This window comes from Chelonoidis abingdonii, chromosome 1, assembly GCF_003597395.2.
Source record: "Chelonoidis abingdonii isolate Lonesome George chromosome 1, CheloAbing_2.0, whole genome shotgun sequence".
Lineage (NCBI taxonomy): Eukaryota > Metazoa > Chordata > Testudines > Testudinidae > Chelonoidis > Chelonoidis abingdonii.
In genome coordinates, this window is record NC_133769.1 from 80,073,680 (window position 1) to 80,099,888 (window position 26,209).

At 42.7% G+C, this 26,209-nt stretch overlaps 1 protein-coding gene across 1 annotated transcript in view; it reads right to left on the bottom strand.

Annotated features, from left to right (window-relative positions):
• Positions 1 to 4,056, bottom strand: part of LOC116823131 (uncharacterized) — a 47,011-nt gene extending 42,955 nt beyond the window's left edge. The window contains 4 exon segments of the mRNA XM_032777507.2: positions 1,907 to 2,272; positions 2,275 to 2,461; positions 2,463 to 2,559; positions 3,981 to 4,056. Of these exon segments, the coding sequence (XP_032633398.2) occupies positions 1,907 to 2,272; positions 2,275 to 2,461; positions 2,463 to 2,559; positions 3,981 to 4,056 (726 nt within the window).
• Between the last annotated feature and the right edge of the window lie 22,153 nt (positions 4,057 to 26,209).

Below are 26,209 nucleotides of genomic sequence, written 5' to 3' on the forward strand. Positions count from 1 at the left end.
GAATAAATTGCCTAGGGAGGTTGTGGAATTTTCATTTTTGGAGATATTTAAGAGTAGGTTAGATAAATGTCTGTTAGGGATGGTCTAGACAGTATTTGGTTTTGTCATGAGGGCAGGGGACTGGACTCGATGACCTTTCGAGGTCCCTTTTAGTCCTAGAGTCTATGAATTTACAAGACCCTTTACTGAAGTTCTTTAACCAGTTTAACAGAATACAACCACAAATATTACATTAATACGCATACGTACAGAGCAAGGTGATACTTTTGCTGACAGCATTCTGGAACCCCCCTGATGTGACTATAGGTGCTTGTGGAGGAGGGAAAAAACTGAGTTTTTATTAGTGTTGCTTTTACCCCTACATTATAACCGATTTTAACTGGTGCTAGACAAAACTGAAACTCTGAACACCAAGAGAGATTGGTTAGCCTGTGTAAGAGACATGTTTTGCAGCTTAAAGAAGGGGGTTATTTAGGTTACAGCCACAGGTCCATTTAAAAGCTTTACCTAGGGTTTGACTGGACATGCCACAAAAGCCTTTGAAAAATAGTCTGAAAAAACTAGTCTACCCTAGAACTCAGTATTTTAGTGGTTTGTATTAAATGTGGAAGGGTTATGGCTTTACTTGTAACAGGAGCTGTTGGAATAAGCTGTTGAATGCACTGGAGCTGAGGAAGTCCTAGGGGCCAATTAGTTCACAGGTTATCCTAATTTTATTTAAATATCAGGTGTTACTTCTGGGGCGACAATTAAGAAATGGTTAGGGCCATTGGGCGATCTTACTTTCCATACATTTTAGTGGATGACCCAGTCCCACATACAACCTTCCAAAGGATCTAGGAGGATTCGGTATGCGGGAGCCCACCCCCTTTCACGGGCCCATAGGCCTGGAAGGAGCACTGTGAGCACCAGCATTTCCATCCAGAAAATTTTTAAGTGTGTTTCCAGTGCTATGTCTTAGGTGGTATGCCTGAGGCAATTGTAAGGGCAGTGGGCCAGGTTTGGTGCTTAGGCTTAGCTGGACATTAAGAAGATTTTGTTTTTTAGAGCAAGCATGGTCCCACTGCAATACCTTTTTAGCCTCAGCGATGCATAAGATTAATTTTAGTAAATCTTGGGTAAAGGCACGAAGAGTGGAGACAGCATGCAATTTGCCCACACCAGCCCGTACACCGCTTACCTGTGCCCCGGAAATAGGCCCTATGGCCTATTTTATTTGGCCCAATTTTTATTATGCAATTGATATTTGTAAGTATTTTAAACAGAGGTGGCACTATTTTTTTTTTTTGTCCCATAAGGAGCCAGCTAAGACCCTTCTTTGCTGATAGTTCCTAGTCTGGCATTAAATATGGTCCATCTGAACCTCCCAGGGTTTCCTTTTTTAGAAGAACCATACCATAACTGTTGGTTGTACACTTAGATACTTTATTTTTTTGGAAGGCTTTTAGGTTTGTTACATGGGAGGGGGAATACTAAAACAGGATACAGGCTATGTTGTTGGTTACTGGAATAGCCTTTAAGCAGAAAGATATTCCCGTGGCCAGGCAAGTCCTGTGGGTATATGTTTGGTTGTTTACTAGTGAGGCTACTGATAGCTAAGATTTAGAAAAATATTACTTTTCCATCCTCATCCCAAGTTTATTAAGGAGGAGAGGTTTAAGGAACATTAAAAGTTTTATTTTCAGGTAGTTTTGGCTAGCCTCCGCAAGCTATTCTTCGAGATTTCGTAGTCTTAATTTACTTAGCTGTCCAGCAGTGAGGCAGCAAGGGAGAGGTTACTAGCACAATCACCTTACTTTGCTTGGAGGCTTTATTATGTCCTCAGGTGGAGAGATTGTTTTTTTAGCAAGGTTCAAAGGCTCAGTGGGTTTGTCAGCAGACAAAGGAGAGGTTACGAGCTTTTTACCTTGTCCTTCCTTCGCATTCCATCAGGTTTGCTGCAGATCCAGTAGCGCTTTGTGGAGCACCACAACAAAGTCGCAAAGTCATCGCTCAGGTACACGCAGTAGCCTTCTCCTCTTACCGTAAACAGGTTGTTGAACTGTTCACCATTTACCCAGTGCCACAGCTGCACCGATACTCGCTTTAGGCCAATCCAGAACTCAGAGATGCCTTTATATCGCATAATGAAGTCCAGGTCTTTTTCAGTGTCGATCTTAGCCAGGGAGGCATTGAGTGAAGAGCAGAGGCTCTGGCTGGAGTCCCAGGTCCCCTCAGTATCAGAGAAATAATAGCATTTTCCTCTAAACCCGACCCAGCCATCTGGGCAGCAGGCACCGGGGCGGGTTTTGCACTTAACTGGGTTGGGGTGTAGACATGAGGCAGCTTGGATTCGGGTGGAGATTTCACAGGCAAAAGTATTATGAGAACCACAAGCACAACAACGGCTGCGAATACAATACCGATGATCAGCGGGACTTTCCACCCAACAGCTGTCCTGTGTTTGAGGTGAGGCAGTTCTTCTACTAAGCGGCTGTTTTGAATCCATGGGACCCACGCCTTTTGTTACTTCTCCTCTCTCACCAAGACAGATGAATGCTGGGGTGAGGGTGCTCGGCGCTGATCAGTTTCTCTCTGTCCTTCACTCCTGCTGTCCGGAAAGAGCAACAACGCCGGAAGGAAAGATAGACCGATCATCAGTCGGAGAGCCATTACAGTAAGAAACATGGGCAGGTGGTCAAATCTTGGCACTTCACAGCGGTGTTGATAATTAACAGGATTTGATAAGGGTCTTTCAGCATGTGGCCAGGACAGTTCCTCGCTGGTGGACCTCTATGTAGACCCAGTCTTCTGGTTTCAGCGAGCGGCAGAGTTACTATATATAAAAAGACCTAACACATTTTTAGTGCCTGGCAATAATTATGCATTGTGCCATTTATTAAATGAATGTCCATTTGAGCCAAGGCCAGCAGGGCACTGTTGGTAGTTACACTGGGTGCCCTGGTAGAAATTTTATGAGGGCTGAGTGCAGTTTTTTAATTGGAAGTGGCCTTCTAAGGGCATTTGGCCATACTAGATCTGTGAAGCTGCACATGACTTAGTTATAATTTGTTCAGTAAAATTAGGTTCACATTTACTGTTGCTACTCACAGGTATGCCAAAGTTTCACAACAGTTTTGGCATTAGCCTTTTTATAAGGAAATACATTATTAAAACTAACACATATTCATAAAAGCAGCATTTTGGCATGTTTATAAAATTTATTTGAATATTTACAAAGGGTCCCCATAGAGTGGGGTGAGCTGCCAGTCTAGTCTGGTCTGGCTTTCCACTGTTGTGTGCCAGACAAATAGGGCAAGAATTACAATATTGTTGAGCCATTTACATAAAATAACTCAGGATCCTGCAAATCAAGCCTGGGAGAGGAGAGCCCAGCAGTTACTGTTAGACAGATATGGGGTTCACCATTCCCCACCCCCCCGCAGGCAACAGAAAGGCTGGGTTAAGCACAGGACACCTAGTTAAGGTAACATTTGATGCATTCAAAAGAAGCATCTCGTATTTAGTGAGCCTGAGGAGAGCAATAACAGCATGGGGAACTGCTGAGCTAGCTGCTCAGCCAGTCAAGGGCTGCTCAGCACAAGGGTAGCGGAAGATTCTAAATGGGCCGCCGCAGCAGCCATGGGTCTAAGATAAGGAGGGAAACCATCAGCTACTGGGTCCAAAGAGGAACTCATAGACTCATAGACTCATAGGTCAGAAGGGACCAATATGATCATCTAGTCTGACCTCCTGCACAAAGCAGGCCACAGAACCCTACCCTCCACTTTCTTTATAAACAAGCCCCTAACGCTATGTCCGAGTTATTGAGTATTCAGCTTGTGTCTGAAGACCTCAAAGCTGCAGAAGATTCCACCAGCAAGTGACCTGTGCCCCACGCTGCATAGGAAGGCCAATCTGCCCTGGAGGAACATTCCCTCCCGACCCCAAATATGGCGTCAGCTAAAAACCCTGAGGCCAGGTGGGGCAGAGGAACTCACCAGCCACTAAGGAAAAGAATTCTCTGCAGTAACTCAGATTCTCATTCCCATCCAAGATTTTCCCATCACAGACCATGACCAGATCTTATCTGCTTGATATCCCAAGATCAATTGCCCAAATTAAATAACTATCCTACTCATTTATCATCCTTCCATTAAAACTTATAAGCTTAGTCTTTAGCCAGATATGTCTTTTGGCCCCACTCTCCCCTTGGAAGGCTGTTTTCCAGGCCTTCACTCTAATTGTTAAGAACCTTTTGGTCTAATTCAAGTCTAAATTTCCTATGTCCAGTTTTACCCGTTTTATCCCTTGTGTCTACCTTAGTATTAAGCTTAAATAATATCCTCTCCCCCCCATATTAATTCCCCCTGATATATTTATAAAGTCAGATATCCGGCCCGCAGTCTTCCTTTTGGCCAGCTAAACAAGCCAAAGCTCCTTAAGTCTCTTTCATAAGGCAGGATTTTTCCTCCTCGGTGATCTAGTAGCCGGGTCTCTTAACCTGTTCAGTTTGAATTCATCTTTCTTTAACAATGGGAGACAGAACTGCCGACAGTAATTCCAGAGGTCTCACCCATGCCTTATATAATCAACAGTACTGCAATTCTCTTATCTTGGCTGGAAATACATCGCTGCAATGCATCTTAAAACCGCAATTTTGCTTATTTAATGCATATCAGCATATGGCGCTCATAGTCATCCTAGCGATCACCAATACTCCAGGTCCTTCTCCTCCTCTGTTGTTTCAACTGTACCCCTCTGTTGTCCCCAATTGTTATATACTAAAATCTTATTTAATTGCCTAAAGTGCATGACCTTGCACATTTCACTAATTAATTATACTCTCTATTATATTACTCCAGTTTACTAAGTCTATCCAGACTTACCTGTATGGGTATCTCCGGATACTTTTCTGTGTTAGCAATACCCTCCAGCTTTATGAGTGTCATCTGCAAACTTTATTAGCACATTCCACTCTTTGCAAGGTCAAGTAAACTAAGAAGGTTAAATGAGATTTGGTCCTAAACGATCCTTGGGAACTCCACTAAGTAACCGTCCTTCCAGCCTGACAGTTCACCTCTCAGTCGTGCCCGTCTGATGTCTCCCTTTAACGCATTCCTTATCCAAACCTTACACCTCTATCAATTTTCATATTCATTCCCATCTTTTCCAATTTAACTAACAATTCCCCATGTGGAACCGTGTCAAACGCCTTACTGAAATCGAGGTAAATTAGATCTATTGCATTTCCTTTGTCTAGATATGCAATGGGTCCCTCCTTTTCTCACGACAATAGAGAGTAAAGGGTTTCTTATAATCAGGGAGGCCCAGTGCCAATGCTCAGGCCAGAACATGCTTAACCTGAGTGAAAGCTTTATTAGCCTCCGATGTCCAAGGGATGAGGTCTGTGACCTTGTCTAAGGTCAAGTCTTACAATTACAATATTTAAACATTTGAGTGAAATCAATTTTTACAAATATTTTTGCTGATTGCAGGCAAAACTGAGGAATCACTCAAATTACCTCTCATATTTTCCTGTATTTGTTTTATAGGCAGGTCAAGTTTTAATGGTTTCTACCTTTTTAACTTTTGCCTCTGAATACATGTTGATTTAAAATGGAAAACACAATTTATTTTGGCTTCCCTTTGGCAACATGACCGTTGATTACACAGAGCCACCTTAAGGCTTAGTGTAGGGTACTCACTACAGTTTTTATTTGCTTTTTGTTACCAAAACAGATTCAAAATCTTTTACCACTCTCCTGGCCTTGACTGCCCTGTTGCAGCCACAACTTTGGATTATTTTTTGTTTAGTTTTGTGTTTTGGTAAAAGTATATATATTTTGGTATATTTGGGTATATATACATATACCCAAAACAACACCAATTATTATAAAACAAAATTATACATACCAAGAGTGCTGATTATTTACAGACATTCTAAAGAAACCAAGATTTTTTTTATAACACCTTTTTTAACATTTGTACTTAATTTTACTCCTTAATTTTTTCCAATAACTACAGAGTTAACCTTTTTTTTTTCCCCCTAACTTCCTTAAACCACAGTTGCCATTTGGGCCTGATCCTTTTTTCTTGCAGCATTATTTTTTTTTATGGACACAGGCATTGTTTTACTACCAATTTGGCAAGGAGGGTGGACTTTTGACTAAATCCCCTTTTATCTATTTATACGCACTTATTTACATACACACATTACAATAACAACCCTTTAGCATTGGTGCATTATAAGAGAATAATAACAGGGCTACAAACAATAAAGAAAATAGGGAGAACAACAGCATACACAGCAGAATAAATTTTTTTTTTGGTATAGTTTGAGAGAGGGTTTCACTATATTTTGGGAAGTGGTCTTGCTGGGTTCAGGCAAATTTTAGCTAGCTGGGCAGACCCAATGTGTCCAACCTGGTCAGCATTTTCGGCTCACAATGCCCACAGGGAGAGAGAGACCTTAACCAGCAGTTCCTGTTGCAATGAGGAAGGGCTGCGGTCGGTCTTCTCCTCTAGAGTATTCTTCTAAAAAACTGCCAGGACCTTATTGTGAGCGGGATCAGGCACAGCCAAAAACACTCCATTGGGGAGCAGAAAATGGTACAGTTCAATTTACACAGCAAATCCCTTCCCAACAGGTTGACAGGAGAACAAGGACTGAGGAGAAACGCATGATGAGCCGAAAGGGGACCGACAGAGACAGAAAGTGGGGACGAGACAGGGTGGGGAATAGATGTATTACCCACCCCTACTGCAGTTATAACCTTCGGAGAGAGAGGTACCGACCGAAATTTCTGAGCCCTTAGGGTAGAACGTGAGGCTCCAGTATCTATCAAGCATGGGGTAGCAATACCATTTATTAAACATGAGACCGTAGGGCCGGTTTGATTAACTGACAGGAGTGGGGCGATGACGTTAGCAGTCTGCTGGCTCTCCTAGCAATCCAGCGGAGGCGGAGGTGGAGTAGGGAAAGACTGACAAGTAAGGGTAGGGGGTTTGGTTTGAGACTCCTCCAGGACGAGGAGGACGCATGGGACAGTTTCTTATAAGATGGCCTGCCTGCTTACAGCAGGCACAGCTTTTTCTACAAGGGCATTTAGTCTTCCAGTGCCCTTTTTGCCCGCACGAAAAGCAGGAATTGGAGTTAGGTTGAGGATTTACCCCAGGTGCTTCTTGACCCTGTTTTCGCCTGGGATTATGCGGTGGGGATAAAGACAGCGGTCTAGAGGCCGCCGCTTCCCAAGAAGGGACTCCCGGGCCAGCTGCAGACTGGCCCGACAGTCTCTGGATAAGGGCTAGGTTTTTTTGAGCCTTTTTTTAAGTCTAGATTTTAACTTTTTTGGGGAGTCCTTAAGACTCCTTATTTGAAATGCCTGGCTCTGTTTTACTGTTTTATTACGCCAATTAAAATACAGATTATGCTGCCTCTGTGATACAGTGTTGGCAAGAAGCGCACCCTGCAGATGCACCACTCTGTTAAGGTCAAAACTTTTTTCCAGGGGAAACTGCAATTTTGGATCATTTCTAGTGTACCAATTCCACCTTCGCAAATATTTACACGTTGACGGGCTATAGTGCACATACACATAAGTAGCAGGCATGACTCTGAGCGGGACCAGGATGCCTTTCAACCCTCCAGTCTCCATTTTTACCTCAGTCCGCTTTTACTTAAGCCACACACACAAGGGAACGCTTTAGGATTGCCCCGGCTCTAACACCTATGGCCTCTTTCCTGCCCTTGGCAGGAGTAAAGGGGTAGATTTCTGTGGGCCGGAACCACAGCTGGAGACCTACAAGGGAAAAGAGTAAAAGGGATTGGACCTACAAGAAAGTCTGTGGTTCCCACACGCCTTCTCCTTTGCCCAGAAGACCAGCCTACAAGGCAACGGTGCCTCTTGAGCTAATGAGTCAGCGGTGCGGCTTCCCGGGGCTCTCCTTCTCTGCGAGGAGGGGAGGGAGCTTATGGCTCCTGAGGGCAAAGATAGGGACCCTGCGGTCCTTTACAAGACAGTACTCGAAGAGCGGTCACAGGGTCATAGGTCATGGAAGGGGAAGGGATAAAGGATGGGGAGGCATGCACACACCTCAGCTGGCTAGCCACTTACCAAGGCCTGCCAGCTGGGAAGCTTCACAATCTCTCCAAGCTCAGCTTTGGGGCTTGCTTTCGAGACACTCCCAGTCACAAGCTTTTGCTTCACAGGAGGCTCGGGGCCTCTTCCCACTGCTGTCACTCACCCTGGCTGCTCAGCCCTCACACACACATACAGGCACGTTCTTGACACAGCTGTTAAGGTAGAAAACCTTACCTGGATCCCCACCAATCCTAGTAGGAAGGGGACCGCCGATCAACTCCCAGGGCGTATATAGCCCAAGAGTGGATCAGGTCTCTTCGGACCTAAAGGAGCACGGTCTGTGGGCTGCCGGCAACCTTATAAGATACCATAAGACTTTAAGAACCTTAGAAACCTTTAGAAACCTTAAAGAAACCTCAAAGAAAAGGGCATCAGGACTGTCTGAAGATTAAAAGTTCGAAAACAGCTTGTGCCTTATCCCAAACCGGAGCCTATGGACCAGTCCTCCACCAAACCCCAATAGAGATTTTAAAAGGTCTCTTACCTTTTAAATGGGCCCAGGGGTTGGAGGGAGGCTGTCATAAGTAGATAGGTAAGGTAAGGGTTAAGTTTCTTTTACCTGGAAAGGGTAACCAAACACCTGACCAGAGGACCAATCAGAGAACTGGATTGTTTAAAGTCAAACAATAAAACGGGGAATTGTATACTCTGGGTCTTTGTTGTTTACTCAGCTAGGTTAAACAGTTTCCTTCTAACTCTTCTTATCTCAAATATTACTAAAAGTCTGTGAAGTACAAGGAAAGCAAAGTAATTCGGCTATGAAGAGCTTTTGTGTATGTACAGATGTGGATTGCTGCTGTCTTTGTTGTTCCTCGGCTTGTGAGGGACAAGCTTTCTCCTAACTCTCATATCTCAAAGTTTCTCCTAAACATTTCGTGAGTACAAAGGAAAGCAAAGGAATTCGCTTGATGAGTTTGTGTTGGTATTGACATGTATGTTGATTTGCTGGAGGTTTAACCGGGGCTTCTTTTAAATCGATGTTTATTCATATTTTCTTATAAGCAAGAGCCTGTATTGGTTCTTAATGCAAGATATTGTTTTATATTTTTCTTTTCTTTCTATAAAGTTTTCTTTTAAACCTTGTGAGTTTCTTTTCCTAGTGAGGGCGAGGGGGAGGGAAAAAGCCCAAACTCTGTGGCTCACCTTCCTATGTCCCAGGGCGGTAAAGGCTGCAGGACAAGGGAGGGGGATCTCTTGATGTTGAGCTTATAGTGTGAATGCCTAGCCCTGGGGGCAGATTGCCTCTTCCGGTTGTATTTCAAGGAGTAGAGGTATAGCATTGCACCGGCTAACAGAAGGGGGGCGAAGGCTGGGAGGGAGAGAAGAGGAGACCCAGGGTCTGGGTCTTTGGGGGTCCCCAAAGGAAGGGTTGGGACACCATTCAGAGGGAAAGGGGGGTAGGCCTATAAATTCCTGACCTAGGTGGGCAGCAAAAATATCCACGCTGGTACTGAGCTGGGGACGTTTAGGTAAGCACCCAGGTCTTGGACGCTAAAGTCAGATCTGGACAGGAGGGCAATACCACAGGGCTGTCCGTATGGCGCACCCAATTTGGGGGGAAAAGACCACCACCCAGTTGATTTTGGATCAGACAGTCCAAGGCACCTTTATTGTTATAACAAGAGTTCAAATGTGCATGCAGGGAGAGACAGCGAAAATCCCATGCAAGGGATAAACTGCTTTGTCCCTTACAAATTTTACCAAACTTATAAAGGTTAAAACCGCAAAACGTTATATAGATTACACAAGCTATTTGCCATTTTTGGTAATGCAATTTTGCAAATTAGCAGGTTATTTACTGTAAGGCCAGTTTGGGGTATTGCCAGTTATTGTTTTTTTTGCAATTATATTGACTGTCTTATGACCCCTTGATTGCAAATACATGTTGCAAAAGTCATTAAAATATTGCATATCAGCAAGCTAGTTGAACATATTTTATGTGTTTTGGCAGTGATTGAGCTGGTTATTTTGATAGCCCCTTCTTGGAGTTTCCCTTAAGCAAGCATTAGCTGTTATATTATATATTGCATAAGGCTAAGCTGGCACTTAAGGGGACTCCTTGTCCCCCTCCTAGTTCCTCTTTTGTCAGTGTTCCATACCCCATTTCTTCATATTTAATTTTTTCACACCCAGTGCCTGATATATTGCTAAACAAGTCTACTTGAGAACTAAAACCATGGCTTTTATAGAGGCTTATATCAATGTCAGGACTCTGCAGCAGGGACTGATTTGATTACTATTTTAATCAGGGTCCCGCTTCAGTATCCGTGACAATGACAGCAAACTCCTAAAGGCAGTGGTGGCTAGACAAGGCTCCATATGGATGGTTGCAAAGCTTCGTTTAACAAGACGTGGGGGTGGGGGGGGGTTATGGTCCCTCACACTTGGATGTGGTAATATCTACCTCCATATCCTCATTCCCATTTGTCATCGTACCATTATCCCTAAGCTCCTCATTAGCCTCATTAAAGACTGAGGCAAAGTATTTGTTTAGATATTTGGCCATGCCTAGATTATCCTTAACCTCCACTCCATCCTCAGTGTTTAGCGGTCCCACTTCTTCTTTCTTTGTTTTCTTCTTATTTACATGTCTATAGAACCTTTTACTATTGGTTTTAATTCCTTTTGCAAGGTCCAACTCTACATGGTTTTTGGCCTTTCTCACTTTATCCCTACATGTTCTGACCTCAATAAGGTAGCTTTCTTTGCTAATCCTTCCCATCTTCCACTCCTTATAGGCTTTCTGCTTTTTCTTAATCACCTCTCTGAGATGCTTGTTCATCCAGCTTGGTCAACAACTCCTGCCTATGAATTTTTTCCCCTTTCTTGGGATGCAGGCTTCTGATAGTTTCTGCAGCTTTGACTTGAAGTAATTCCAGACCTCCTCCACCTTTAGACCCACAAGTTCTTCAGTCCAATCCTCTTCCCCAACTAATTTCCTTACTTCTTTAAAGTTAGCCCTTTTGAAATAAAAAACCCTAGTCCCAGATCTATTTTTGTTTATCCTTCCCTCTAGTTTGAACTGAATTAGCTTATGATCACTCAAACCAAGGTTGTCCCCTACAACCATTTCTTCTATGAGGTCCTCACTGCTCACCAAAACCAAATCTAAAATGGCATCCCCTCTTGTTGGTTCTTCAACTGCTTGGTGAAGGAATCCATCAGCTATCACATCCAGAAAAAAATCTGAGCCCTATTATTATTACTAGCACTCTTCTCCAGTCTATATCTGGGAATTTAAAGCCTCCCATGATCACGCATCTTCTTGTGTGGTATAGGCCACTCACTTGTTGACAATGAGCAGGAGTCTCAGGCCATAACCTGCTCCCTGTGGCCACCACTGTCCTGTATGTCTGAGTGGAGAATTGGAGCCAATGTACTCAGTTTTGGACTTCTACTTAAAGATTCAAAGGTGCCTTTTTGTTTGGTTCTCCTTCTAATCTTCACATAACCTCTATATTTTCTTCTAGTTATAATGTATGTCTGTAATGAAAGCAAAGCTTGAATCTGCCCAGTTAACATTCATTTTTCTCCTTATTGATACTTTGAAACAAAAAGCAATCAGCTTTTGAAAAGGCATTGCAGGGGCTTCAGTTTTAGGATGTAACATGACAACTCTGGATGAATTAAATCACATCTGTGTAAAGATGTTTCATTGCATCTGAGGCTACCCTCATTACTGAGACTTGGTGTAAGACTTCACCTTACAGGAAGCTTTTATTCTATTGATAAGATGCAACTGGTTAATTAACAGAAAAATAGACTTTCTAGTCTGCAGGAAGCTAGAACTTGAAGTTGATGGGATGTCCAAAATGATATATTCAAGAATTATTCAAGCAAAAAACACAAGAGTTTTTGTTTGGGTAGGTTGCAGATGGCAGGACATGATGATGATAATGGAGATATTCAAAGAAAACCTGATAAATGCATTTGATTGTTTTGACTGTAAACTTCAGCTTAATATCACAGTCAACTTTTTAAGTGTTTTGGACAACCCAGATGAGATCTGTTTTTAAAAACTAAATTTATTTTTGAATGCCTTTTATGTTGTTACATATTTGTCTGCAGCCACTTAGAACCCAATTTGAGATTCATTTTGTTTATGTCAATAATTCTGGCAGATACTTCTGTGCTGTTAATTTTGCCATTTTTTTTTATAAAAAGGATCTTGCATTACAAAACTCCTGGTATTATTTTGATTTGCAGATTGTTGCACACTTCAGAAACATATGGTCAGTGCATAATCACCAGGTCGCTGCATATCTGAGGGTAAATGTAGTCATTTTTTGTTAATTCAGTTGACTTTGTCACCACTCTGTCAAAGAACAGGAGATGTCAGGGTTTTCCCTGCTGGAGGGGAAATTAGTGACATGGAGTCTGGGTATCATTTTAGTGTAACTTGTTTTAATTACACATACACACCAGCTCCAATTTCAAAAGAGATGTAAGACCAGATTTTTAAAGGTTTTTAGATGCCTAAAGATACACATAGGCTAATAGCAGGATTTTCAAAAGAGCATGAGCAGGTTCAGGGCCTAACTCCCAGTGATTTCAAAGGGAGTTAGGCCCTAAATCTCTTTAAGTGCTTATGTAAATACCAGTAGGCACCTGTCTGCATTTTTATGTGCCTAATTCTCTTTCAGAAACTGGCCCTAAGTTATTAATGTGATTTTGAAAATGTTACCCTATTTTACTGACTTGATTAAATCATGCATGCCCCTTTTTGATATCTTGCTACATGGAATCATAGCAGCAGAGTTGAATTTGGTGAAAACTGCTCTGAGGCCTTTAAAAGAATAAACAACACCACATTACTAAAGGACCTGAATAGTGGAGAGCTAGGCTCAGGCAATCAAAAGAAAACACAGTTCTACGCTGGGAAGTGTCTAAAAGTGGCACCTGCTTACCCAATACATCTGCTCTTCTCAAGTAATAAGAGTCACATCTTCTGAGTTTAGTGGCAAAAAATAGGTTTTTACTATTTTTCCTCATGTTAACCTGCACCCTAAGCTACTAAGAGTGAGGAAGCTGGATTCAATCCTTCCTGAGCACCAGCTAGAGAGAGATTAACTAAATTCTAATTGCAGAGCTAAGTAATTACATCTGTGTAAAATCTCTGGTGGCACTACAATGGCACAGATGTCAATGAAAGCATAATCTGAGGACTATGAGGTGACACAACTGTAAATGAGGTGTACTTTGGCCTGGAGAACCTTTGTTACTGTATAAAACAAAAGGATGCAGCTGGGCTCTGAGGTTGAGTTTCCAGGGTTGGCAGTTAAAAATGTCTTTCTACTCGTTAGCTAAGCACTTTTGATATGGAATCATTGAGGCATAGTAAATGTAGAATCTATGACACCTTTTTCACATAGCCACTTGCAAATTTGAATAACATTTAAAATAATGTTTTGGTTGAAACCTACTCACTAAATGATGAGAATTGTGGTCAATTTGATCCTAGGAAAACAAAGACTGAAGAACACAACATCTTCCCAGGCCCACTAGAGAGGAGAGTATTCACTTCCTACAGAAACTGGAATCACTGGGGGATGGGGGTGTCACAAGGTGTGTCTGCCCCGTAGAGTCCCCTCATGACCTAGTGTGATGCTGCAGGCACTCCTTGACTCAGTTTCCCTTCTCTCAGGACCCCTTAAAATCTCCATACTGTCCAAAAGAGAGTGAGACAAAATCCCTTTGCTGGGCTTAAGAGTTGTACAATCCTCCTCCTTGGGGCCCTGTATTTTTCTAGGAGTGCCTTTAGCTACAAGCTTTTTAAATACATTTATTGCTTTTTAAATGTATTTTCTGAAATGCTTTTGCCCTGCAAATAAATGTACTCTGCTGAGAAAGAGCTGTGTGGTAACTTGTAACTGCTGGGACCTGCTCTTTGTCCTTAGAGGGGAAACAAAGGAGCTGGCTGCTAGGCAGACTGGCTTGTTGGGGATATCACACTGTAAGGCAGAGACCAGCCTTAAAACACTGGTAGTGGAACATGAGTCCCTGCCCAGAGACACAGAAGAGCTGGAGGCCTGAGACTTGGATACTTCTGAAGAGGACCACAGGTGCTGTCATCCTGAAACTGCCACAAGATGTCACATGCAAATGTTAAAGAATCACAGATAGATTTGCTTTCTCCTAACACTGAGCAAGGAACTTTATTAGGAAAAGGTAAAATAGTAGTATCACTAAAGCTACTTTGTGTCTCTTTGCTTCATTGTGCAGCTTTCTTTTAGCACATTCCCCAGCACCCCTCCTAGGCTTACAGCTACAGGAAATCCAGGGTGAGCTGTCAGATGTGGGTAGGACCCAGGATATGCTAGGCTTCTTGTGGAGGTTTGTCTTTACATTTTGGTGGGGGAGCCTGACTCTGAATTAAGAATATAGGACTTGCCAGACTGGACCCATGGTCCGGTGAGTCAAGTCTCCTGTTGCTAACAGGGGCCAGCATTCCCATACTGTAGTTTGTCCCCATGAAGAATTTATCCTAATCCCTAAAAATTAGAGATTGGTTTATATCCTAAAGCATGAGATTTTAATCCCTTCCAAAACACCTCCTTTGCATTAACTATTAAAACTGAATGCTCTGCTTAGCATTGGCTCATGAGTGTCAACAGCTATATTTGGATTTAAAATGGTATCCTGAAATCCAAACTGAATGTAGGTCTTCGTCTTTATGCATGATCCTATCCAGCATATCTGTTAATTCAGGTGATACAACCCCATGTATAGTGCATTTAAAAAAAAAGAATCTATCTGCATTTGTATGTCAGCTATAAAAGACAACAAACTGATTTGGTTTGCTGAACCAAAAGTTTGCTATAACAATTCTTCCATAACAACAGTTCCTTCACTCAACCCTACAGCTAAAGTTAAAATTATAGCTTACATTCCTGTAGTAATAGCTATTCACTACACATATTATTATCTACACTGAATGCCTTTCCTTCCTGCATATGACATGAAGACCCCAGTTTAAAAAGGCTGAATGCCAGGTTATTACTGGCTACAACGGAATTTATTCATGAAATACCACACCTTGACAGTTAACACCAGAAAGGGCAACATTAAATCAGACCACATGAGTTATTTCTAGTGTACTATCCCGTAATGCTGGGTTATATTGTTCCTGAGCCCTTTCTTAGTGTTGTGATGAATGCAGCTGTCTATAGCTGGTATGCTATTAGAAATATGTAATAGAAAGGCAAGCTCTTGTTTGCTTTTCTTCACACCTTGCATTTTGAACACTTTGGGATTATTATTTCAGAATATCAGACATCACTCCCCCTGGACATGATTTAAGGGATGATCTCCCTTTGCTTTCAAAATTGAGAGACTGCATACAACCCAGATTTGGGACAGGGCCTATTTTTTTGCTCTGTGTTTGTATAGCATCTAGTACAGTGGGGCCCTGGTATAGTACAGGGGCTCCTAGGCTACTACCAGAGTATAATTAAACAATGTTTAAACCAGCAAGTGTAGGGTAAGATTGTCCATGACCCATGTGCAGTGGAGAGTTCACCCTTGTGAGGTCTGCGTGAATCCCAGAAGCAACCGCAGTGTCTGTACTTGGGGGAGCAAAGATTGCTCCCATTGTGCACAGCCCCCAAACCAGGTGGGTGGGAGGCAGGGAAGAGATATGGCCCTTCCATACTGGGGACAGTTGGCTGAAGAACAGTGTAGCCTGCAACGCAGGGAGCCTGGAATGAGATTATAGCTCAGGGAGGTTCCCCTTGGGCAGGGGAGCTAGGAACATAGGGGCTAACTCCATGGATGCTCTGGGGCTGGAGCAGCCATGGGGAAAAATTGATGGGTGCTCTTCATCCACTGGGAGCCCAGATCCCCTCCTCTCTCTGCCCCCCCCGCCCCACCTCACCTCTGCTTCCATCTCCTCCCCTGAGTGCACCGCATCCTCACTTCTCCTCCCAGCACTTGCTGCCACAAAACAGCAGTTTGCACGCTCTGGGGGTGGGGTGGGGGGAAGAGCGGGAATGTTGAACACCCGGAGGAGGAGTTGGGGAAAAGGCGGGGCCTGGGCGGGGATTTGGGGAAGGAGTTGAAATGAGGATGTGGTGGGGTGGAGTCAGGGCAAGGCTGGGGGCAGAGGGGGGTCAAGCACCCACCAGAGCCAGCAGAAATTGGTGCCTATAGCTAGGAATCTCACCAATGCATTAGCAATTGGGGTAGCAATCATTTTCCTTGTGAAGTGCTTGGTTTTCATTTCCACATAGTGGAACAGCATCATCTGTGGCAAATCAAGGGCAGAGACCTTACACAAGAAAATACCCCAGTTATTTCACATTTGTATTGTGCTGTTAACAGAGGCTAGATTCTACCTGGCATGCCTGGGGATGCCTGCCCCTTGTGCATGATTGGTACCCCAAAAGGGGAAAATGGAGGGAAAGAAGCCAGGGCCATGGACCCATCCCCCTCTGCACCAGCCTGTGAAGTAGGACCAGCATGCAGCTGGGATCGATACAGATGTAGTAGCAGGCCCCTCCCTATGTGCACTGGAAGCTGTGGAAGATGTTTGCACCCCTGAAGCAGAAAACTGCTTGGTGCTTCCCCAGAGTGCTGCAACTCCACCTCATCTCCAATGGTGAGCTGTGTCTAAGAGAACTTGCAGGCTGGAGGAACATACATGCTCTCTGTGACTGGCCAGCTCAGGTGGTTGATACTGTAACATGCTTCCCTTCTAAATACTACTGTCAGCTCTGGCCACTGTCACCACTGGCCAGCTCAGGTGATTGATGCTGTAACATGCTTCCCTTCCAAACACCACTGTCATAAACAGATAGTTAAGGGTTAATGTCTCTTTTACCTGTAAAGGGTTAAGAAGCTCAGTAAATCTGGCTGACAGCTGACCAGAGGACCAATAGGGAGACAAGATACTTTTAAATCTTGATGGAGGGAAGTCTTTTGTTTGTGCTCTTTGTGTTGTTGTTGTTCACTCTTGGGACTAAGAGGGACCAGACGTACATCCAGACTCTCCAAATCTTTCTGAATCAGTCTCTCATGTTTCAAACTTGTAAGTAATTAGCCAGGCAAGGCGTGTTAGTCTTATTTTTGTTTCCTCAACTTGTAAATGTTTCTTTTTGCTGGAAGGATTTTACCTCTGCTGTAGCTTTGAACCTAAGGCTAGTGGGGGACCCCTCTGGTCTATAGGAATCTGATTACCCTGTAAAGCATTTTCCATCCTGATTTTACAGAGATAATTTTTACCTTTTCTTTCTTTAATTAAAAGCTTTCTTTTTAAGAACCTGATTGATTTTTCCTTGTTTTAAGATTCAAGGGGATTGGATCTGGACTCACCAGGGATTGGTGGGGGAAAGTCGGGGGGATGGTTATATTTTCCTTGTTTTAAGATCCAAGGGGATTGGGCCTGGACTCACCAGGGATTGGTGGGGGGAAAGGAGAGGGGATGGTTAATTCCTCCTTGTTTTAAGATCCAAGGGGTTTGGATCTGTGTTCATCAGGGAAGTGGTGAAGCCTCTCAAGGCAACCCAGGGAGGGGAGAGTTTTGCGGGGACAGAAAGTGCCCCAGACACTGAAATTCTGGGTGGTGGCAGTGTTACCAGATCTAAGCTAGTAATTAAGCTTAGAAGGGTCCATGCAGGTCCCCCCACATCTGTACCCTAAAGTTCAGAGTGGAGAAAAAACCTTGACAACCACATTGATGTATACTCCATAAAGTCTTCCAGTAATAATAAAAATGCCCCAGATCCTCAGCTGGTATAAATTGGCCTAGCGCTATTGAAGTCAATGGCTCTGTGCTGGCTGACACTAGTTTAGGACCTGGATAAATAATAATGATTTAAAGACAGTATATTCAGAATTTAGGTAAGGTTTAGATGCTCTTTCTATTTAAAGCTGGACAATTCCAAGTGCTCTAAAACCCACACAGTTACTCAGATTGTCATGAAACTTGAGGTGCATCATGGGATTATGGTCTAGGATTATTGATCCAAATTTGAAGTCATTTGACTAAGGAGTTTCTGAGACACAGGTCCCTGAAGTAACAGTTTTTCTAAAGGGTCACAGATTCTATCGATTTTTATTCCCCACAGATCTAGGGATCAAAACAAAGCTTTGGTCCTGGCACAAGGGTCTCTCTTGCTCGAGAGTTACCTCCAGTGAGTGCATGGCACCCACTACCCTTTGTGTGTGTGTGTGTGGGAATTAAAAAGAGTATTTGCCAAAGAGTTTAGCGCTCAACATTGGTCCATGCCTTTAGCTCATGTGCCAGAGTACGCAGCTTGAGTGGCCAAGAGGATTGCCAGTCAGCTGTGCATCATAGAAGCCGTATAGCTTCGGGGAAGATGTTCTTGCCATTGTACTTGAATTCTACTTTGACATTGTAAGCTGAAAACCCAACCCTAGGCAGAAACCCGCAAATAAAAAAGGGGCCATGTTCCTGCAATTTGCCTCTATCAATGATTTTTTTGTACTTGGAGGATTTATTTTGAAAAATTCAGAAGGCACTCAATTTATTTTTGAAAAGAAAATGAATTACAAATGTGAATACTTGCAGAGAGGGGGTAGAGAATGAGGATGGGAGGAGCAGCAGGCTAAAGGGAAGGGATTTGGGGCTGCGGTGAAGGGAGAGGAATAAATGGGGAAGGCTAGAAGGTCAGGGAACAGGGGTTGGGTGACAGGTTAGGATGATGGTTTGGGGAATAGAGGAAGTGGTTGGATACTAGGAGAGGGTGACATGGAAGTGGGTGGCAGGGCCAGTGGAAAACATTGGGGCAGTGAGTGATTGTTAGCCCCACGTTCTCCCTTCCTATGTGTGTACCAAGATGTGGGGGGGGGGGGCTGTGCCTCTAGTGATGTCAAAGTCCTACCTCTTGACTCGCCTATGGGACCAGGATGGAGCTTGCACTTCTGAGGGATGAGATGTGGTCTGAGCTACTCCTTCCCCCATGTGTGTGCCAGGATATGTGGGGGGCAGGTTGCTCCTCTAAGAGGTGTCTCAGACCCTTTCCCTGCCTCTCATGTGAGTTGGGATTGGGGGAGGAGTACAGGGTGTGTGTGTGGTTTGTTCCACTAGTAACAAGGAGGGTCAGAAGAGCCTCGGGGGAGTAGGGTGACCAGAAAGCAAATGTGAAAAATCAGGATGGGGGGTAGCGGGTAATAGGAACCTATATAAGAAAAAGACCCAAAAATTGGGACTGTCCATATAAAATCGGGACATCTGGTCACCCTACGGGGAAGAGTCTCACCACCTCCATTCTGGGTGTCTGCATTATAACAGAAGATAACCAGACAACCAAATTACATTATCAAGAAGAATTTAGCAACTCCTCTTCCCTGGCCCCAGAGAGGAAATTTTATTCTTCACACAACTTATTTCTTTATATTAAACTCCTCCCCTTTTGCCTGAATTTCTTCTAGTAATAAACTTTAGTTTTGCTCCCTCTAGAGATGGTGTGTTTACTATTTGGTGAGCAATGTCCATTCATTTTACCTTACTCCAGCCTCAGATACAGATGAAAAAACTCTTCCTCACCCTGTGCCTTGCCTGTGCATCTGTCCATTGACTTCTGTCCATCCTGCCACTCTTGATCTCCTCTGATCATTTCATTGGGATGAAAATTCAGTGCCTACATCTATGGTGAACAATTTTTCAAAGTATCACTTAAGTTTTAGAAACACAAAAAGAGCCAGGTAGTCCCTAGCACCTTCTGTTCCTCTCTCCCTGTGCAACTCAGATGGTTCCATAACCTTTCCCAATTTGACATCACAGAAGGACTGTGGATTTCTGAGGCAACCAAATACGGCAAAGTGCCGCCACTGGAAGCTGTAGGGGGCTGTGTCTGCGGACAGTCAAAGTCAGCAAAATGTCTCACGCCCTGCAATCAGATTACCCCAATGGGCTGCATGCAGCCCATGGGCCACAGGTTGCCCTCCACTGGACTACACTGTCACTGTGTCAGCCTAATTACATCAACCGTGACTCTACACTGCTCAGGGAGGTAGTGTTACTAAATTGGTATAGACAGGCACTTACAGAGGCAGGAGCCAAATTTAAGTTAAGACACTTCCAGAGTTAGGTCAACGCAAGGTAGCATAGGCCAGGCCTTAGTGTCAGTGTTTTTTGTCAGCATAATTTAGGCATTTAACCACACGTCTCTGCCATACTTTGCATTCTACTGCAGCATTCATGATTCTTAATTGATATAGCAACACCTCTAATTGTAATGACAGAGCAGTATCCTGATTGCCATTGTATAAGACAGGCAGAGAATATTACTCATGAGCAATCCATAACCTTTAATCATTATATTAACACCTTTAATTGAAACTGGCGTCATAGACTGGAAATCATCCCAACAATATGGGCTGAACAATTATGATTATCCCTTTAAAGTGACAGAATGCTTTTCTGTCTTAATGGGAAAAAAATCTCCCTATTCACATGCATTGCTTGTGTAAATAAATCATTAAAAGTTAACTGATCTGTGCTATTCTGATGAGATTATGTGACATTCCTTGTTACTATCTTGAGTTTTCTCAGGATCCCTTCAAAGTATACTCAATAGTCTCCCACAGGAAGTCCTCATTTGGAACCTTTAAATGTAGATTTTACAAAACAGCACAGGGAAAAATTCCTTCCTTGGCAGGGAGAAGGATGAGATGATCTAATAAATCTTTCCCATTTCTATTTTTTATGTCTCTGCAATTCTCATCTTTGAAAATCCTCTTCTAAGTGATTAAATCATTAACAATCTTTACGATCACTCCTGATCATCACAGAGATCAGCCATGATTTAAAATTTTTCAAATCAGTCCATACAATGCTTACTGACTAGAATAGATCCTGAGAGGTCCCAAATGCTCCCACAAGTTTCACTAATGTTACTAGAGCTCCCTAGAAAAACCAGATTAAATATTTTTTTACCTGAACGTTTTGAAACAGGAGCAGATTTTCATTTTTCTAAGGGTTGCAATATGAATGATCTATTTTCACTTTTTTCAGCACATAGTATTTATAAAAATATTAAAAGTCACAATTTTGGAGGTTTTACATTCACAATTTTACTTATTCATATATGAACTGGTGACCAGAGAGAGGGACCTGTGAGTCAATATGCTTTCCTAATTCATGTGAACAAGTCTATTCCAGAATTATATGATACTGCTCAAGATCATTGAACATCTTCTTTCCCCCGGAAAGTTTTAACTACACTGGTCTGTCACATTAACACATAAGGTTTGAGGTGTTTTATTGTCCAGTTTTTTCATGCCAAAATGCATTCTCTTGAATACTCTCTATTTGCATTTCTTATGTCCTCACTGAACTCTTTTTAACATCTTCTGGCTCACTGATTTCAGAATTACTATTTTTTTTCATTCTTTATTACCTTGTTTTCATCTCACACAGTTCATCTCAATAACTCCAATACTCTCTTAAAGTAGCTAGAATCCCCCCTTTTTCCCCCTTGATAATCCAGTTGTTTTGTTAGGTCTTCCTTTAATGCTGTTGTATAAAATCTTTAGCTTAACTGGCTTTAAATCACTGTAGCCCCATTGGCTTCAAGAGCTACACCAATTTACGGCAGCTGAGGATCTGCTCCAATGCTTACTTCCTTCTTGATTTTAGCTGGCTCTCCTGTGTGGTGCTAATATATTGTTAGATAATGTGCCTGTGTACATCAGTTTCTCCGTTTATTTCTGGTGTCATTGGTGGGTACCATGATCTCTCATTGGTGGATACTGTTGATGTCAATTAGTGTTTTAATACTGACTTCAACAGGAGCAAGATTAAATCCTTAAAGCAATAATGAACTTCCTCTTGCCCATTAGCTGGGTTGCAGATAACTGTGGTTTGTGAGAGAGGCGGGGGTAAAAGGAATTGAAGCTCCTGCCAAGTGTGTATGCAGTTTTTGTACTGGTACAACTAGGCTGGTTAGCAGAGTGACTTTTTACCAAAATAGTTATACTGGTTCAAGCCCTAGTGTGGATGCAGTTATACTGGTATAAAGGTGCCATATACCAATATAACTTACTTCCCTTCCTATACAGGAACAAGCTACATCACCATAAGCACTTGTATAGTAGTATAACAGCCTCCATATTATGTGGGATGTACCACTTTAACTAGACCAAGACAGTAACTGTTGTGTGTAGAAAAGGCCAAAGAGGTGTTTTGCTGGGTGGGTACCACCATTCACGAGCTTAGGAGAGAGGTGTGTGAGGGGTCTGCATTAAAGTTTCTTGGAGTTTTAGACAATGTAGCCTCATCTCATTTTTTTATACACCTGATATTACAATTGTCATAAACAGATAGCTAAGGGTTAATATCTCTTTCACCTGTAAAGGGTTAACAAACAGTGACCTGCAACACCTGACCAGAGGACCAATCAGGAAACAAGACACTTCCTAATCTCAGTGGAGGGAAGCCTTTTTTTGTGGTTTTTGGGTTTTGCTTGGTTCTCTTGATTTCCGTGAAAGGGCGACGTAGATTTGCAACCAGGTTTCTTGTCGAATTCTCTCTTGTCTCAGTCTCTTTATATTTTCAGAATAGTGAGTATTAAGTAGAAGGCGGTGATTATAGCTCTAAATATGTTTTTCTCATGTATTGTGCAATGGTAGTGTTTAGCTGAGAGTATATATATAGTATTTTGGTGGGGGCGTTTTCTCAACTGAGTATCCTTATAAGCTGAAACCAATGTAAATATGTATATCTTATGAAAACTACAGAGATTTTCTGTGATTTTCTTCCTATGATTATTAAAACTCCTGTTTAAGAGCCCTGATTGATATGTTTTTCTGCTAGGATTCTGTAGGTATTGTGATTGATGTCCTGCTAACTGCACAAGGACTTGGTGGGAAGAGCGAAGAGAGACCCAACGGAGGGGTAGAGGTGGAAGCCTCTGTTTTTAGATTCAGGAGTTTGAGATCATAGTATCTTCCAGTGGTAACCCAGGAGGAAAGCCATAGGAGCACTGGGTGAGGGAAAGAGTTTACTTTCCTTGTGTAGAATCCAGGGGGGTCTTGTGGAGTCCTTTGGGTCCCCAGGGAAGGTTTTGGGGAGACCAGAGTTTATCAGGCACTCAAAGTCCTGATTGGTGGCAGCATATCAGATCTAAGCTGGTAATTAAGCTTAGAGGAATTCATGCTAGTACCCCATCTTTGGACCCTAAAGTTCAAATTGGGGAAGAATACTATGACAACAACATTAAAAAAACCCACAGAATTAATGCTGTGTAAATCTCAAAAGTAATAGTTTGGGGCTTGTAGCTGGGAAGTACTGAGCACTTCCATTGATTATGGTTATTTATGATACTTGTAGGTGCTCAGTGGCTCTTGATACCTGGCTCCTTGGGCCTGACTCTTGTGCTGAAGTTAGTAGCTCAACTCCCATTATTGGGAGCAAGATCAGGTGCCTTTTTGCCTCTGCATAGTAACACAATTTCTACACATTGGCACATGGAAGTAGTTTGTTTTGTGCCATGGTACCTATACACAATATTCTTCTGGGTTATTTTGAACAATTTTATATGTTTATATTTGCCTGTTCCTGCTTCAATTTAAATATGACTATAGTTTTTCAAGCATATAGATTCCCTTACTAAGAATGTAATGAATTCAACTGGACCATAGCCTTAAGCATCCCTTATTTTTATTGTTTCACTCAGCATAGTTCTTTTATTCCTTTATACTATACTGTGATTTCTAATGAGACAGTTTTTACATCACTCCGTGGGCCTTACTTTCTCTTCAATTATGCTTGTCTTCTTCATAGTTTACACATTTACATTTATTGTTTTGGAAGCTGCACAACTGTCTGTATGGGAAGGAAAAGTCTCCAAAAGGCAGGGATAAAAGCAGCTCATCATCTTAAAATGAAATGTTAAATTGTCAGATGTCATCTCTTGTGAAATTATGATTTACCATATTTATATACAGTTCCTCAAATTATGAACATTGTGCTTCAGAAATGACTATTACCAGCTACTCCAATTAATCTATTTCATTGGTGTCCAGTCAGTTATACATCTTCAGGATTCTAGTGGAGTCTTTGAATAATGTTTGTCTGATATTAACAGGGTTTTAGGCATGTTAAGATCTATAAATCTCCATACGTGATTTTCATATTCGAAAACATTGTTCAATCTAATTATTTTCAATGCTTCCCTCTGTAGTTATTAAAGAAAAATAGGCACAGCAAAGAGCTAAAAACTATGAATTCTCTTATGTAGAGATATGTAACCTGGAACCCTTTGGCAGGATTCTGCTCTCAGATATGCCTATAACTCTGTTTAACTGAGTGCAGGATTTGATCCTTTTCTCGTCCAAGAATTAACTCTTAATGTCTGAATTGTTTCTATTGGCTGACATTACTTTCCATTTTCTGCATCATTTTTATAGTGCATTCTAATCCAGCGTTTCTCAAATGCGGCCATCATGGATGCATGCGGCCACTGGGGGCTTTTCTTGTGGCCATAGCCTCCTGGGTGGTGACTGGGGAGAGGGGCAAAGCAGCGGCCCCTTCCCCATGGTCACCAGCAGGTGCTGGTCCATGCCTCTTTCTGGAGTCACAAACACTATAGGAGCAGGCAACCACTGTGAGTTCCCTACCTTCTCAGGGGTGCTGCTTGGGCTCAGGGCCAGCTTTACATCAATTCCCCTGATTCCCTGGAATCAGGCCCTGTGCCCATGTCTAAGGGAGCCCCGCTCTGGGGGTCGTTGGTGTTATTTCAGCGGTGGGGGGTCCTTTGGTGCCGTGGAAGACCTGGAGCATATCCCCTGCCACTGAAGTGTCCCTGAAGCCCCCAGACCGCCGCTGAGTATTCAAGTCGGGCCCCATGGGTCATAAAGCCAGCTCTGCTTGGGCTTCAGCCTGGGATGGTGGGTGGCATGCTCTGGCCCCAAGATGCAGGGCTTCAGGCCCTGGCCTTGGGGATCCAATCCCAGGCTCACCCCCTGCATGTTACCCCTGGCCCCTGCTGCTTCCTCCAGTACTCAGCTGTTCAGCGGGGCGCCAGGATCCAACTCCGGGCTCACCCCCACTCTCCATCACCCTGACCCCCACTGCTGCCTCCAACCCCCTCATTGCCCCTGATCCCCCCACCTCCCCATCCAGGGCTTAATTGGTCGCTCAGCTTGCTTGGGCTGAGTAGGTCTGCTGTGAAAACTGATATTAACAAATCTACATATATCACTTTTCAAAGTACCAGTCTTATTGGGTAGAAAGTCTAAAAAAAACCAAAAAACAAAAAAAGCAAAATATACAAAGCATCTTATTTGTGTTTCTATTCTGTTTACGTCCAGTAAAGAATAGAGACAATTGTATGTTTTTTTTATAATTGAGTCTGCAAAAAACCCTACATAAATAAATTACAATGATTTGGACACATATATGTGCATATTTATTTGTTTTTCCTAAAGTTAATTAAGTATTTCAGGAAAAATTGTCAGAGTGGCCACCAGCAAGAGGCCACCAAAAATTTTGTTGCGAGTACCCCGAATCATCTTAAACAAGGGTCCAGTGACATTCTGTAGCACTTAAGTGCAAGGTCTAATGCCTTTGTACTTCAGTTTCCAGGGAGCCATAAATACTGTGGTTATTAGGTTCTGTGCATGGCAAATATGTATACAGGACAATTATAGAATAATAAATAATTAGTAAGACTATTAAGTTTTCTTTAATAAGAATAAAAAAGACACTGATCTAAAATTTTCTGTTGTGAACAATAAAAGTCACACAGTTTCTTATTAGAATACAGCTGGACTGAAATATAGAAGGCTGCCTTTATTATACAGAAGAAGCAGACTCTTCGCATTAAATGGTGTATGACCAAACAAGCTGCATTCATTTGACTTCCCAGACAGCTGGAGTTGAATTCAGAGGCAGCTAATTGCCTTTGGGACCCTTCTCTGGCATGTAGCCCATTGATACTTTTCAGGGGTGGAGCAGCTTCACACAGAAAGCTTAAAAGCATCTGGACTGCTGTTGTGCAGAATGCTACTGCTGACAGATTTACCATCTGTCTTTGAGAAAGACAACAGTTTTGGGAGGCCAGATACTACCAATCTCCAGTATAAAGCCTTTGTCAGTCAAAACCTCCTCATTAGAGCAGAGA